Raw genomic sequence first — 15,339 nt, 5'->3', positions numbered from 1 at the left:
AAGATGGTAACATTTCATACTTCCGAACTTTCTTTATTCAGATGCGTTCTCTCCCTATAGGTCAGGGAAACTTATTTTGGGTGCCTTTGGTCCCTGAAGTCTCTACCCTAAAAGGTTCAAGTTCAGGAACTGAAAGCCGTGACCGTTGTAGCTACAAGAAACCTGGCCCTAGAGGAGGCGGCAAGTCATTTGGGGAAGTTGCTAAATTGTGCACATAGCGAAGAATATTATCTCCAACGCTGTAGATGGTTAATACTCCAGGATCTGTGCCATTGCTGCTGGTCTTGCAGTTCCAAATGCTGCTTTAATAAATTTCACTGTCATAAAATTTTGACATCGAATCAAGGAAAGGGCAGACCCGGAAACGTATTTATTAAGTTGTTCATGCTGTGCTTTCTTTGCTGTGTTACATATCCTGTTCGTGTTGTTTGGCTTCTAAGAGAGAATGTGAAAGTTACCTGAATGGAAGCCCTATTTAAAATGCTGACACCAGCACATTCGGATCAGAGTTTTGGTATTCGCAGTAAAGACTGCAGTGGACCAAGGAAGGAAGGGGGCAGCGTGGTGAAGAAACAAAAGCATGCCCACAGCAGCCTTAGGGGGGCTGGGATGCAGGATGATGAGGGAGTGAGGGGTGTCAGTCTCTATTCTCCCTTTTATGTCCTCCCTGGTTCCTCAGTACCCCACAATGCTGGGCACCTGGTGGGATGCATCTGCTGAGACGTCATTCTTAGCAGGGCAGTTGGGCTGCTCCCATGCTTTTTCTGCATGTTCTGACTTCCCTTCTATGGGATGCTGAGTTAGACGATGTTCAGCCTATGCATTCCTTGATAGATAACAGCACACGAAAGTCCCATTGGTCCCAATGGTTGACTCAGTCAATTCCTCCATCAGCAGATACTTACGGAGTAACAAAAATGTGTTCCACACTGGGGAAATTGCTATGAGAAAATAAAGAAATTAGCGGAAAAGAGGACAAACATGCTGGTCCTTGGGAATTTTACATTATATACTGAGAACCCTATGTGTATGGGATAGAAAGGATAAAGTACTTCGTCATGAAAAAATGTGAATCATTAATAATGTAACACTTTGAACTTTAATTCTACAAGAGATGTTAAATAACCCAGATAAGGGCTGCCCATTTTATAATGTTCAAACATGGCAGATCACCAGTTGGCCTCTAACCCAAAACTTGAGAAAAGGAGCCCTTTAATCTTTACTAATTACAAAATCAATAGACTCCAATCTTCCTGCCATGTGGGAATTACTTGGAGCATAAGTTTTAGGAAAAGAAGAGAATGTGAGGTGACTGGGGAAGGTTCATTCTTTTTCTAACTTTTGACTTGTTTCCTACACATTTTGGGACCATTTTTTAAAAAAACCTGTTTTCTCTATACTTGAGAAATTACAGGAGTCATGTTCAGTGTACACACCTACCATTCTGGGAAGTGCAGGCAAACAGAGAAAAAGAATGCAATAGTTAGAATAAAATTATATATATATATATATATATATATATATATAATTTTTTTTAACAGAATTGATTTTGCAAACTCAGAGCCACTTCTGTACCTTCAGCAAACTCAGTTAGAGCCACTTCTGTACCTTCACCTTCTATACCTTCAGCTCTGAACCTTTGTCCTGCCACCGTTATTTACACAAAAAGTAGAGTTAATCGGAGTTTCTCTGCAGTCTCACCGGGGAGACCGTTATTCGGTGATTTAGCCATAATCGGTCTTGTTCTGCTATTGTTAATAAATTCTAGCGAATTCAGTATTTTGGCCCAGCATGTTTGGTCCCTGGCTCTGCCGCTAAGCAAGCTTGATTTGACATTCATTTTCCTCAGGCCGTTATTCTAAAACATTTCTTTCTTTACCTTCTTCGTAGGTCCGTAGAAGATGAAGAGAGACCTTTTGCCCTGGGAATGCAGTTTGTTTTATTGCGAACACTTGGTATGTTCCTGTATTTCCAAGAGTGCCTCTCTGTTCCTCTTTGTAGATGGCAAATTTCCACTGTCCTTTAAAAATGGCAAGTCATTTGTTACCATTCATAGTAGCTAGGATTTCACAGGTTAGTGGCGAAGCACAACTTCCTCATTTCCTGACTTGGACTAAAAGCTGACCAATTCTGTCACTGATGAAAGAAAACAAAACTGACTTTAGATCCGTTTCTCTTTCACTGTGAACGTAAACTTGGGCTAAATTCCCCAGAGTTTTGTAGAGTAAGAAATCTTGAACCAAGAAATTGTTACGGGCTTATGATCCTGTTTTTTTGGTCCCTTTTGTGCCTTTGTAACATGAAAGTGATGGGAATTGGTGCTCATTTTTTTTGTGTGTGTGAAAACTTCAATTCCTTACTTCTTTCCAGTCATTTTATTGGGCTGGGTAAAGAGTATACCAATCAAGTTTCCTGAGGAAAAGAGATTAAAAATTCTACAAAAAAAAAAAAAAAAAAGAAAGTTTTCCAAACTGATATATAAGGACTAGGTTTTGCTTATTAACAAAAGAAGCTCGTTAGCGCTATGTCAATGGGGTAAGTCCCAGAGTTTATTTGGACATGAAGAATACCCTTCTGATTTTTACAAACACCGCATCACTTGTGATGTCTTGGGACAGTGACTGGGAAACAGCGTGTGAAGTGGCCCATTCCTTTGATGGATTTCAATGTATTTTTATATGACTTCCTCATCGTCAGGCATATTTTTTCTGTCTTAAGTGGCAGTCTGTCATCTTCTTCAGCTGTTATTTTCCCCAGTAATCAGTATCATTGTCCACAGCACAAAAAATTACTTCTTTGATTCAAGCTGCTCATTTCAATCTTGAAGGATGAAACATTTTAAACCCTTAAAAATCATCTGGCCCTTGACAACATGAATGTGCTCTGAAATTCTCATTTTGTCTCATGTTGTGCTCGACGGCCCAGACTTAGAGTGAGGACTTGTCAGTGGGCATCAAAGGCTTCTGGTTGCTTTGAATTAGGTGACTTTTTTTTTTTTTAAATATCAGATTTTAATTTTACTTATTTTGCGGAGGGGGCGCCGTGCCACACGGCTTCTGGTATCTTAGTTCCCCGACCAGGGATTGAACCCCCGCCATGGCAGTGAAAGCACCAAGTCCTAACCACTGGACCGCCAGAGAACTCCCTGGACGGCTTAATTTTTTGGTAACATGAAAGCACCGTTTTCCAAAGAATGCTGGTTCAAGGAACGACTGACATTCTTTGATTTAGTTAAGAAGTTTGCCTTATACTTCGCGTTGAAAACAAAAAAGTTATTTTCAAAGAAGGAAATTTGTTTAGCAAAGGGGTAGTTGAATAAGAAAAGAAAAAAGTAGTTCCTCCTTTTTGCTTGGCCTGTCTCTGATGCCAGGGGCTTGGGTGATTTCATAGGGATGCGGAATAAGTCAAGAGATGCACACCACAGCGTAAGGAATTAGTGGAGGGAGAACAAACATATCAGGCATTTATTATTTAATTCAACCTTACCTTAAGTTCCACTGATTATGAAAAAGTATAGTTAGGCCAACCAGCCACTTTCCATTTCCCCAAGTGCCAAAGCAAAAAGAGAGTTTCAGGTATTTCAATGATGTTAAATTTTTGAAAAGTGAAACATAGTTGATGTGCAATATTATGTTAGTTTCCAGTGTACTACATAACAATTTGACATTTGCAAACATTACGACATGATCACGATGATAAGTCCAGTAACCATCTATCCCCATACAACATTATTGCAATATTATTGACCGTAGCCCTTATGCTGTGTATTACATCCCTGTGACTTATTTATGATTTAAGTTTTGTACCTCTTAATCCACTTCATCTATTTTGCCCAGCCCAATAATGTTACATTTCAGTTGTAGTGACCATATCTCCTTTTAAATGAATACGGCGTATTTAAAAATGTATCACTTGGGGGACTTCCCTGGCGGTCCAGTGGTTAAGACTCCGTGCTGCCAATGCAGAGGGGTCGGGTTCGATCCCTGGTCAGGGAATTAAGATCCCACATGCTGTGTGGTGCAGCCAAAAGATAAAAATGTACCACTCGCAGCCTCCTGGGCTATTAACCCACCTGTCCTCTCCCCCTTCTTCCCCTCCTCCATCCCTTCCTCCCTTCTCTCTCTTCTTCTTCCTTTCCTTCCATTCATCATTTCCTTTTATAAACTCTTATTGAGGATCCATGGGCTGTCCTGATAGGTCCTTGGGATGTGAAGAATAAAAGGCATGGTCCCCGCCATCGAGGAGCTTATGGGCGACAGACTTACAAATAGTTTAAATACTGGGTGATAGTGGACAAAATGGAGGTGTACACAAAATGCAATGGTAATATGGTAGCATCTGAATGAGTCAGGAATTTAAAGGGGGAGTAGATATTTGCAAGGTGAACAAGTTGGGAATGGGGATACATTTCAGCAAAGGGGGTAGCATGTAATGAAGGAGGTCTACTTGGGTAGACATTTTTCCTTATGGGAGTAAAGAAATGTCTACATCGTAGCCCAAATAGTGAAGCTGCTACTCCTCACAGGTGCTGCATAAGCTGTGAAGATGAATATTATGCCTTATTTATTTCCATACTCCAGGAGCCATTTGATGTGGTTTCCGACTTACAGGGCACAGTGCTTGCCTGATACTCTTCCTGCATCCAAGGCTGGAACCCAACCCACAAGATCTAAGTGTACTGAATGTTTGTGGATCATAAAGGGTTCTAATATGGCCAGTTGTGTACTTCATAACAAAATCGGATTTTTTAAGTTGAAAAGGATTCCCTAATTGCATTTCTTTTTTTTCTCGGCTGGGCAGAGAGGCTGTGGGATCTTAGGTCCCACACCAGGGATTGAACCCTGGGGCTACGGCAGTGAAAGCCCCGAGTCCTAACCACTGGAACGCCAGGGAGCTCCCCTCCCTCATTGCATTTGTATGAATAGAAATTTTTATGTCTAAAGATGTGTTCATGCTTTTTAGACATTTTATATCATAATATGTCAACTATAATAAATAATAATAAATTTTAAAATAAATATCATAAAATGCCTAAAAACCAAAACACATTCTGACTTAGTTGCAAACTAGAAGATTTAAAGTATTTACAAGTTAGTGAGGATTTCTATGATAAGAATATTATGACAAGATGTGGTACATATTTACAAAAAATCAAGTAACACAAGAAAACCACTCCCTTCAACTGGTTTTTAGAGCGAACAAGCATCCTGTTAATTTACAGATCTGTTTCCTCTTATAAGATGTGCTAACTATTTTCCTTTTTCTTTTTCTCCGACAACTCTAGCATACATTCCTACTCCAATTTACTTTGGAGCAGTTATTGACACCACCTGCATGCTGTGGCAACAGGAGTGTGGCGTGCAGGGCTCTTGCTGGGAGTACAATGTCACATCATTTCGTTTTGTCTATTTTGGTTTGGCAGCTGGCCTCAAACTTGTTGGCTTCATTTTTATTTTTTTGGCCTGGTACTCCATCAAATACAAGGAGGAAGAGCTACAGAGGCAGAGGTGGAGGGAATTCCCACTGAGCACCGTGAGTGAGACGGTGGGCCACACCGACAGTGCCGATAAGTCTGTCCGGACTAGATCCTGCCCAGCTTTCAGCACCCAGGGAGAATTCCACGAAGAGACTGGTCTGCAAAAAGGGATCCAGTACACAGCACAGACCTATCCGGGGCCCTTCCTAGAAGCAATAAGTTCCTCCCCAGACCAGGGGCTGGAAGAAAGCCCTGCTGCCATGTAGCCTCCCTTCTGAAGCTTGAAAATGGAAGACTTTTGTTGGTTGAGTTGAATATGGTGACTCGAGAAACACCCGTGCCTTCTTTTCTTTCTTTTTTTAACCTTTAAAGACACAATCCTCAAACCAACAAAACTCAGTATACACAGCCACTGTTGATTGAGGGCTGGATACCTCAATAAGACTGAGCCTTTCCCCCCTTCTCTCCAAGAAGAAGGAGTTTAGATAGATTTGTTACCATTTCTGAGTTAATTTTGACGCTAATGCTCCAATGTGGTATAAGGCTGGGTGCACGACTAACACAATCATGGGAAGTGTGATGGCGGTGCGTATCATTAGCGTGCGCTCTGAACAAGGGTGAGCTTGACCATGATTTTGCATTGACAAAGCAAAGAGTTTAGATGTGAACACCTACTGTGAGTCCTGCTACAAAGCACAAATGAATTTGCCTCAACTATGCAATTTGATTGGGAAACTGTAAGTGCAGCCTGTTACTTTTGGTGTCAGAGACTAAAGCAGATACGGTTCTGAAATTAGGAAGCGAAACTTTCCCTAAAGTACTGTTAATAGCATTGTAAGCCATAGCAGAGCTAAAAATCAGGTAGAACTTTTCACATGCTTCAAAGGAACCTTAAGCGTAGCGTGAAAAAGGGAACAGCTACTTCGTTTCATAAGACACATTCTCTTTTAGTCTATCTGCCCCACCGTAAAGGAGTTAAAGAAGCTGCTGAATCATGAACCTGAGAGCTTGAATATCAACTTCAGGATTCTTTCATAAGGGGTTTTAACACTCGTGTGCTAAACAATATGGCTAGAAACTTGTCATTTGAGATGCATAATAAGGAAAGAAACTGATGGCTTTCTCATCCAAAGAAAATTGCTGCAGAAATTCTTTTAGTTTTTTGTTTTTTAGTATAAATTTATTTATTTATTTTCGGCTGCATTGGGTCTTCGTTGCTGCATGCGGGCTCTCTCTAGTTGGCAACGAGCGGGGGCTACTCTTCGTTGCGGTGTGTGGGCTTCTCACTGCGGTGGCTTCTCTTGTTGAGGAGCATGGGCTCTAGGCGCACGGGCTTCAGTAGTTGTGGCTCACAGGCTCAGAAGTTGTGGCTCGCGGGCTCTAGAGCGCAGGCTCAGTAGTTGTGGCGCACGGGCTTAGTTGCTCCGCGGCATGTGGGATCTTCCCAGACCAGGGCTCCTGTGTCCCCTGCATTGGCAGGCGGATTCTCAACCACTGCGCCACCAGGGAAGCCCTCTTTTAGCTTTTAAGGGCCCACATAAGGGTTGTTGAGGATTGTAACCTTGACACTCAAAATAGTTGGAAAAAGAAATGTCACAGAAGTAAGATTGAGTCTCACCTGACCATTTTAGTTATATACCTGGAAGCACTAGCCCATGTGTAGCTTTCTTTTTTATGTGCAGAAAATTGCTGCAGTCACTCTGAAATGATGTCATTTAATCAGGAAGATCACCTTGAACACAGGAGGAGGGAGATCTGTGAGCTGGATTTAGGTTATGATCCCAAGTAATGGTTAAAAATTATGTAAAATAAACTGGTCTGTCGTACTGAATCCTACCTTATCTGAATCATTTTATACCTCCGTTTAATTCCTTTCTACTGTAACCTTTTTGAAGTGACTCTGAGAGAGGATTTTTCTGTTCCCAAATGCCCTTGGTGTTCAACATCCATCATCCTTTTCAGTATCTCCCAGCACATCACTTTGATTTAGATGCCACACAGAATGTTTTCTATATGGTCCTTCGGGTAGATGCCTCCTGACGGCACTGTGGACTGATAGCAAGTTAACTCATGGAATCTGGCTGCTCAGAAAAAGAATCATGACAACTCAGACTTAGGAGGGACTATAACGTACAAATATCAATATGATTGTGGACGGTGTCTGCCAGTGAGCCTATGCTTCTGTAAGACTAATTTGGGAAATGGTTTCCTTGGCAGATTTACAGTCTTCCACAGAAGGGATGAGACTGACCCATGATTCTGGCTTTTTGCCCTCCATCCATGGCTGCATAGGTGGAGTTGTGTGAATATTCCTGGGTTCAAGGTTGTCTCCTTCTCTACCTAGGAATGTCATTGGTCAAATGGTTCTCTTGGTTGCATGCAGTTTATGGAGAGGGTTCTCATTGTTAGACTAAATAATGTCCACAAGGGGTGGAGTCAGTGGTCCCAGGTGACAAGGACTTCCCTCGGGGCAGACTTGTTCGGCTAAGTCATGAGGAGCACCGTTGCCTGTAATTACACTGTGTCTGTCAAACTGGTCAACTTGGTGTAGTTTGAAGGTCTTCAGAGAATTTTGCTGACTGTCTTCTTGTCTACTCTGGGGGCTTAGTGATCCCCTTTATCCTTTGTGGGAGATCTTTAATCCTTTAGAAGAGAAAGTTTCCTTTTGTGTTGGAGCTAAAGATATGTAGATTGGGAATAGGTGTTTTCTTAATTTTCCTCTGATGGTTAAGAAACTGCACTGAGAGAATTTTAGTGGGATTGGCACTTTTTTTTTTTTTTTTGTAACTAAGATTGTGTGTTCCAACACTCTCAGAATTTCTCTCTTCTTAGTAGCACATTTTGAAAAGGAGCTACTCTTAGAAATCTACGACCTGAAACGATGGACTCATCAGGTGTAATTAGAGACCCCCCTCCCCCTTCTCTACCATGAACAGTCATCCAGTTCAGCCATCGCTGACTGAGCACCATTTCCCTGTCAGGCACCATTTTACCCAATTACCATCTGCCAATCTGTGAAATCCTTTGGGTTGATTAGGCCATGATTCAAAGAAATTGGCCTGAACTGTATACCACAATGTTAATATTGTACTTCCTCAAGTATCTGGTACTTATGAATAGCAGGTATATCATTACTGTGTTGTTGGTGAATGTAGAATAAGTGGTAAAAATCTTGGGGGACTGACATTTTGGAATATGTACCAAATAAGAGTTGTCCCCAAAATGCTTTGGGTTCTGGTGGCATCATTGGACTATTACATAGTCAGCTGAAGTGACTACTTGATAGATGACACCATTTAATTGTATATATATATGAGGTCCTTATATGCTTGATAATAAATTGGTCGTGTTACTTTAGAGTCACCACTCCTGTTAAAAGTTTAATTGCCACTCTCCGTTAGCTTAGGCTTCTATTTACTTATTTTTTTGGAAAGGTCACCTTCTTCTTTTAAAAACTCTATAGATGAATGTATTATTTGACTTTAATATGCAAATATAATATCCTGAGTCTAGCCTATTAATTTAGAAACCCCAGGGGGTGGAGTGGACGGTTAGTACACATTATTCTGGTTATCTCCTGTAGCTTGAAATCCATATCCTTTGTAGGTGGATGTAACTCTTGAAAACAGTCAAAAGTCATTCAGAACTAGGGTAGGGGAAAGAAAGGAGCAGCAGAGAGGAAACAAATTAGCATCTGTTGAATGTTGGCTATTGGCAGAGTGTTTTTGTCAAGCACTTAATATACATCATGCATTTAAATCCTCTTAATAACTTTGCAAGATAACTATTTTTATTGTTTTTCTTTTTTTAACACAGATCATGAAAACTGAGGCTCAGAGAGTTAATGTGATTTGTTTAGGATTGTACATAGTGGCCAAGTCAGGGTTCAGACACATGTTTCTCTATTGTGCACTTCTTACACTACATAACACCGGACAGTAGTTTTGGTTAACATAGGTAAGATGTGACTATAAGATAGTGAGGTGAAGCATTTCATTTTTTGATGTGTTACTGTTTCTGAAGAGTAATTATTATTTCCTTGTGTAAAACAAAAAAAAATCTGTAGGAAACATCAAAATTTAATGTTTTGATTTTCAAGGTAAATTTACATTTATTTACCGAAGTCTTATATTCACAATTGTTCGTCCTAACATACCTCAAGTATTTATTTAGAGTTCCTATTTAATATAGAACAAATCCAATTTTAATGTTAACATTGAGTCTCAGTAGAGTTTCTGAAAGGAATCTTAATGAGGAAAGGTAGTTCAGATTTGTTGAATCTGAGTTTGGGGGATTTCAAGTGTATGCTTCCCCCCCCCCTTTCAGAATGTTAACGTTTATATTAGTTTTTTTAAGTGACTATAGCTTTTAAGTTTCTTAATAAAAGTTTTAAATGGACACATACAAAGTGTTGCATGTTCAGTGAACAGATAAGTGTTGTATGTTATAAACCAAACCACAATCCCATTGTTCCTGATTGGTACCATTAGTAGCTGCAGGAAAAAACAGGAATCTGTGCCTAGAAATGTCAGCTTACCTGCAGAAGGTAATGGCAGCCCTACCTTTTTACCAACCATCAAGACACTTCTCCCTTAGTCTGCATTTCCAGCTTGCATTGTTTGGTGGACTTGGAGCCTGTTTCTTTTTGGAGCCTGTTTTGTATCAACTACAAGTGCACCAAAGGGAAGAGAAGCTTCATAGTTTGAATGGACCTGAAGCATTTGCAGAGATTCTCTAGTTGTGCCCGGGAGCAGCAGGAGAGGCCAAGCCTGGAGTGGTAGCCAGTTATACTCTGTGACGTCGTGTGCGCTTCAAACATCCTAAGTGGCACAGAAATATGAACGTAACTATTGATATATAGGTGCATACTGAGTAGTCTAAGTAGCAGATAGATATCAAAATACTGCATAATTCCAGAATTGCCTAGACTGCAGTTTTGCTAATTCTGTTAATACAGACTGGTAGATATCCTTTACACACACATATTGGCATTTCCTCTTTCATGGAACGGAAGGGAGTGCCATGGCTGGTAAGGCGAAGTTCGTGGCCTCGCGCACTTTATCTTTTCTGTCTTCTCTCTTTTCCTTACCTTCCAGGATGCTGCTGGGATCTGTCCCAGACTTCTTGCCACATAGGAGTCAGATCTGTGTATGTTTGAAGAGGTTATTTTAAGCACTTCGTTTTTACTCAGCCCTAGGAAGGGTCAGATATGACGAAAACCCTCCCTGGGTATTTGCTTTTGCAACATTAAAAAATAAATGCCTCGGTGCTAAAAGTATTTGACGATGCATGCTCACCGCAACAATGCACCACTGAATTCACAGTATTTCACTGATAAGGGGCGGCATGTGCTTTGCTTTTGGAAATCTGAAGAACTACTCGGAAAACAAGCGCTTATTACTCTCGTTACTACAGTTAATCCATGGACTTTACACTGCAAAAATGGAGTGTAAGGGTGAATACTTTTCTACGGAAGACTCAGCGCTTTTGATATTTATTTAAGCAAGAATAATCAGATGCTACAAAGAATTTCAGAGAGAGGGGAAAATATATTTCAGATAATCTTTTCCTATTTCTTCTCCAAAAAAACCTTACGCCCATGTAAGGTGTTTTTAATATTGAGGTTTTGAAGGTGTTGTCTTTTTCTGGTATACTGTTACATAGTAAAATTGAAGGAGAAGATATTATTGAAAACTAAAGTAATTGCAGGGACATTTTAAACCAAAGGGGTGAGCAAAACAAGTTTAAAGTTTGTATGTAGAAATGAAAACTAAGGATAATTGGTAAGGTATTATAGTGGGCATTTTTCTTAAAATACATACCTCTACCCCAAATATTAATTTAGAAACATGAAACAGGCAGGTCAGCCTCTAACTCTTTAGTTAAAGGAAATGTAATACTGTGTCAAATAAACTGGCATTAGGATCCTAGTGGAGTGTGTGTTCAGCGTGTGTGTTTTTGTGTGTAGGGCTGTGCTTGTGATGAAAGGCTGTTTTGAGTTGTTGCGTAAAGGAGTTTGATTTTGTGATTTTTAAAATGAATATTTATTTGGAGACCTCTTAGGGTAATGAGAAAGATGTATAATTCCTGTGTTTAATGCAATCTATTGTCAATGTACTAATAAACCTTGGTTTATAACATCTTGAATACTTGATCATTGAAAGTTCAGAAAAAAAGTAAAAAAAAAAAGAATAAAGTGTGTTGGATTGAAATTAGTTTGTCTCTTAGGATTTTTGTTGTTTGAAGAAGTAATGATGTGAGTGTTTTCTCCCACCATAAAGACACAGGGGTTTACTGGGATTAAACGGGCCTCAGCTTACTCTGGAAAATGGCAGTCATGCACTCCTTATGTAACTGATAACTGCCTTGAAGCCAAGTGTCCCACGTGGGATAAGACTATAGTTTCAGAAGTCTGCAGCAGCACATTTTCCATTGAGTTAGCAAAGAGAATAATAATATCTCACCACTTACCTATGTAAATTCAAACAGAATTTGGGGTTACAGAACTATATGCCTTGAATATGGTTCGTGTTAGTCAGGATAGGCTAAGTTACGCTTAAATAACATGCCAACCCCCACATCTCAGTGGCCTCATAGCACAAAAGTTTATTTCTCATTTACGGGACATTTCTGTGTGGGTCTGTTCCACAGAGTCCCTCAGGGACCCAGACCGACGAGACTTCCCCATCTTGGAAGTTGCCCCATTCAGGGTTGGTTTTGGTTGCTGAGGCAAAGAGCCCAGGGAAAAGCAAAAGTCCTTTTCTCTTTCTCAGCCCGGAAGTGACACATGTCAAACTGCATTAGTCTGAACTAGTGCCATGTTCCTGCCTAGCTGCTGGGATCCTGGGAGTGTCGGGGAGCAGATGGTGGGCATTTGATGGGTGTTCTTCTTTGCCACGCTGTTGATCGTGATAAGTTAAGGATAAAATTGGTAACCCAAGGGAAAGTCTCAAGCCTAAAAAAGAATGATTTCCAAAGGAGTGAATATCAAAACTTGATCAACAAAGCAGTTAAAGGCTCCCTTTCCCCAGTCTCTACTGAATAGCAAGCTAGTCATTGCTCAAGGGGCCCAGGAGCTGGCCTGTGACTGGAGGAAGAACTTGTGGTCAGACCCCAACCAAGGAGAAAAAGCGCTGGATTTTGAGGTCTTGTCTGACGGCCAGCAGAGTTTTCTAAGTACACTGGCATCTAAAACTTTTGAGTGAGAGGCGGAAGGAGCTGAAGGAGCCATGGAAATAACAGCATGACTCATGGACTGAAGTGCAAAGTGGTTATATTTAGAACCAGCTTCGAGCACTCTATAGGCGGAAAGCAGGGCGATTGATTTCCATTTCTCACTCCATCACTCCCTTGCACACCTAAACCAAAAGGTCACAGTGGCCCGAGATACATGGATAATTGGAGGGAGTGTGTGCTTCTGTGCTGACTTCTGGGTAAAGCTTTCTTTTCCTCCGTGGCTTCGTGCATTTAACAAGGGAGCCGTTTATGTAAAAAGCAGATAGTAATCCCTGCCCAAGTCTACCATCTTCTCTTCAGTTATGTGTGCAATTTAAGCCAAAGGATTCTCTTGAATCTCTTCAGTATCGCACACTTTCAAGGGAGAGGCAGAGCCTTTCTGGAATTTGTGCCATTTGAAATGGACACATGAGAAAACGGTTTCTCTTTAAGAAATGAAGAGAGCAGAAAGGTTATGAAGGTGGCCACTCATCTTCCCTGCTTTAGCCCCAGCCTTGGTAAAACCTCAGCAATTTTAAGAGCTGTTAAAAAACATCCAGTGCCTTTCTTCTTTTTAAAGTTGTCAGCGAGGCAGAGATGGCCTCTGTTGCTTCAGTGTAGGGGAGCCAGAAAACATTTTTAATTGCACGGAGTCATTGGAAATCAAGGAGATCAATATTCGGTGCTCACTCTTGAATTTAAACGTCAAAGTTTGATGCAATTCCAACTCATAATACCAATATAAATCAGTGGAAAGCTAAACTGTTCTTTGGCTCGCTGGAATGGCTAAGATCCTAGGCACTGAAGAAAGCGCGAAAACTTGCCACGGATCAAGTTCTAGATGTTTTCTTGTCGAAATGATAGTGCTGCCACTTTAGAAATCAATGTAAATGGCAGCTTTGCCAAGGGCCCAGGTCCTGGCGCCCAGCAAAGAGGTCTTTAGTTGCACTAGAGTGACACCTAATGGTCATTATGGAAAACACAGGCTGTAATCTCGGCCCTTTCAGCTCCTGGGTTTGATTGAGGAGCTCCTAGTGACCGGATACATATCAGGGTTGTACGGTGGATGACATCTCCTCTTTGGATGAAGCCTTTTAGTGGTTGTGTCCACTCTAGCTCTGGGTCACCTGTGCTGTTGAGGCTAGGAGGTGAGGTAACGTGGGGGAAGAAGTTTGCGGCGGGGAGGGTGCAGATTCTGGAGTCCTGGGATGCCCACCTGTGCGGCGGGCTAGAAACTCAGAACAGAAGGTAGATACCTTCACTCACCACTTCCTTTTGCCAGCAGAAAAGTGAAGCGACGCTGAGCGCAAAAAACCCTCAACATTTGTCGTTTCCTTGTCCCCCAACCTTCTGCAGTGCTTTCCCTAACACCAGGGAGCAGGGACACCCTAGTCCCAACAGGAGAAATCTAATTTTTGAAAGTCATTCTCTCTGCTTACTTCGTACAGCAACAGGCGCGCTATCAGCCCAAAGTATTAGGCTGGGGACGTCCCCAAAGTCCACCACACAACTTAGAGGAAGGTGAGTTGTCTAGACCAGCATGAACTACTGTTCTACTGTCCACATTAGGTAAGTTTCTTGTTCAGAAATGGGGGAAGGAGCCTATATGGGAAAAGAATCTAAAAAAGAGTGGATACATGTATAAGCGTAACTGATTCACTATGCTGTACCACTGAAACTAACACAACACTGCAAACAACTATACTCCAATAAAATTTATTAAAGGGACTTCCCTGGTGGTGCAGTGGTTAAGAATCCGCCTGCCAATGCAGGGGACTCGGGTTCAAGCCCTGGTCCGGGAAGATCCCACGTGCCGCGGAGCAACTAAGCCCGTGTGCCACAGCTACTGAGTCTGCGCTCTAGAGCCCACACGCCGCAACTACTGAGCCCGTGCGCCATAACTACTGAAGCCCATGCGCCTAGAGCCCGTGCTCTGCAACAAGAGAAGCCACCGCAATGAGAAGCCCGCGCACCGCAGTGAAGAGTAGCCCCCGCTTGCCCCAACTAGAGAAAGCCCGCGCGCAGCAACGAAGACCCAATGCAACCAAAAATAAATAAATAAAATAAATAATTTTATCTTAAAAAATTGAAAAATTTATTAAAAGTTGAAAAATTTATTAAAAAAAGAAATGGGGGAAAGAGCAAGGTATAAATGTAGCCAATTCTTCTCACTCCCTTGGCCCCAGACTTGGTACAACAGCAGTGTTTTCTTACCTGGGGGAAAGTGTAAAATGCACAAGATATTATGTCCAGGAAAGTTTACATGGAAGGAAAAGGTAAAATTTGAAAAGGCAGGAGAATGAAAGATGGATGAGATTAAGGTGGAGAATGGGGTTATGGCCCAGGAGGGTAGATGAAAAGTTAGAGAAAAATTTAGACCTGGGAAGGTGCTACTTATCCGGGGGAAGCTGGTAGTGAGAGGTTGGTGGAGAGCGGAACAAGTGGGTGGATGGAAGGAGGAAGCTTCTGGAGGGGACAAAAATCACTGGAGATTTCTGAGCAGAAGGCTGAGATCTGAGCCATGGCAGTGAGTATGGATGTGTTAGAGACGGAGGGGCAGGAGGTGGGAAAGGGGCTTAGGCAGTTCTTACGGCTTTTGTTGCAGCCTCTATAGGAAGTCACAGAGGCCTAATAAACACTAGGGTAGA

The 15,339-nt window shown here is 41.6% G+C and overlaps 1 protein-coding gene across 3 annotated transcripts in view; it reads left to right on the top strand.

Moving 5' to 3' along the window:
- The window catches only part of SLCO5A1 (solute carrier organic anion transporter family member 5A1), a 127,300-nt gene extending 115,682 nt beyond the window's left edge, over positions 1-11,618 (top strand). For all 3 annotated transcript variants that reach the window (XM_060128304.1, XM_060128305.1, XM_060128303.1), the window contains 2 exons: positions 1,891-1,955; positions 5,285-11,618. In XM_060128304.1, the coding sequence (XP_059984287.1) occupies positions 1,891-1,955; positions 5,285-5,742 (523 nt within the window). In that variant the 3' untranslated portion in view covers positions 5,743-11,618. The remainder of the gene's footprint in view (positions 1-1,890; positions 1,956-5,284) is intronic.
- The last annotated feature ends 3,721 nt before the right edge of the window (positions 11,619-15,339 follow it).

This window comes from Lagenorhynchus albirostris, chromosome 17 (genome assembly GCF_949774975.1).
Source record: "Lagenorhynchus albirostris chromosome 17, mLagAlb1.1, whole genome shotgun sequence".
NCBI classification, from domain to species: Eukaryota; Metazoa; Chordata; class Mammalia; order Artiodactyla; family Delphinidae; genus Lagenorhynchus; species Lagenorhynchus albirostris.
This window is presented reverse-complemented; position numbering and strand designations above follow the sequence as displayed.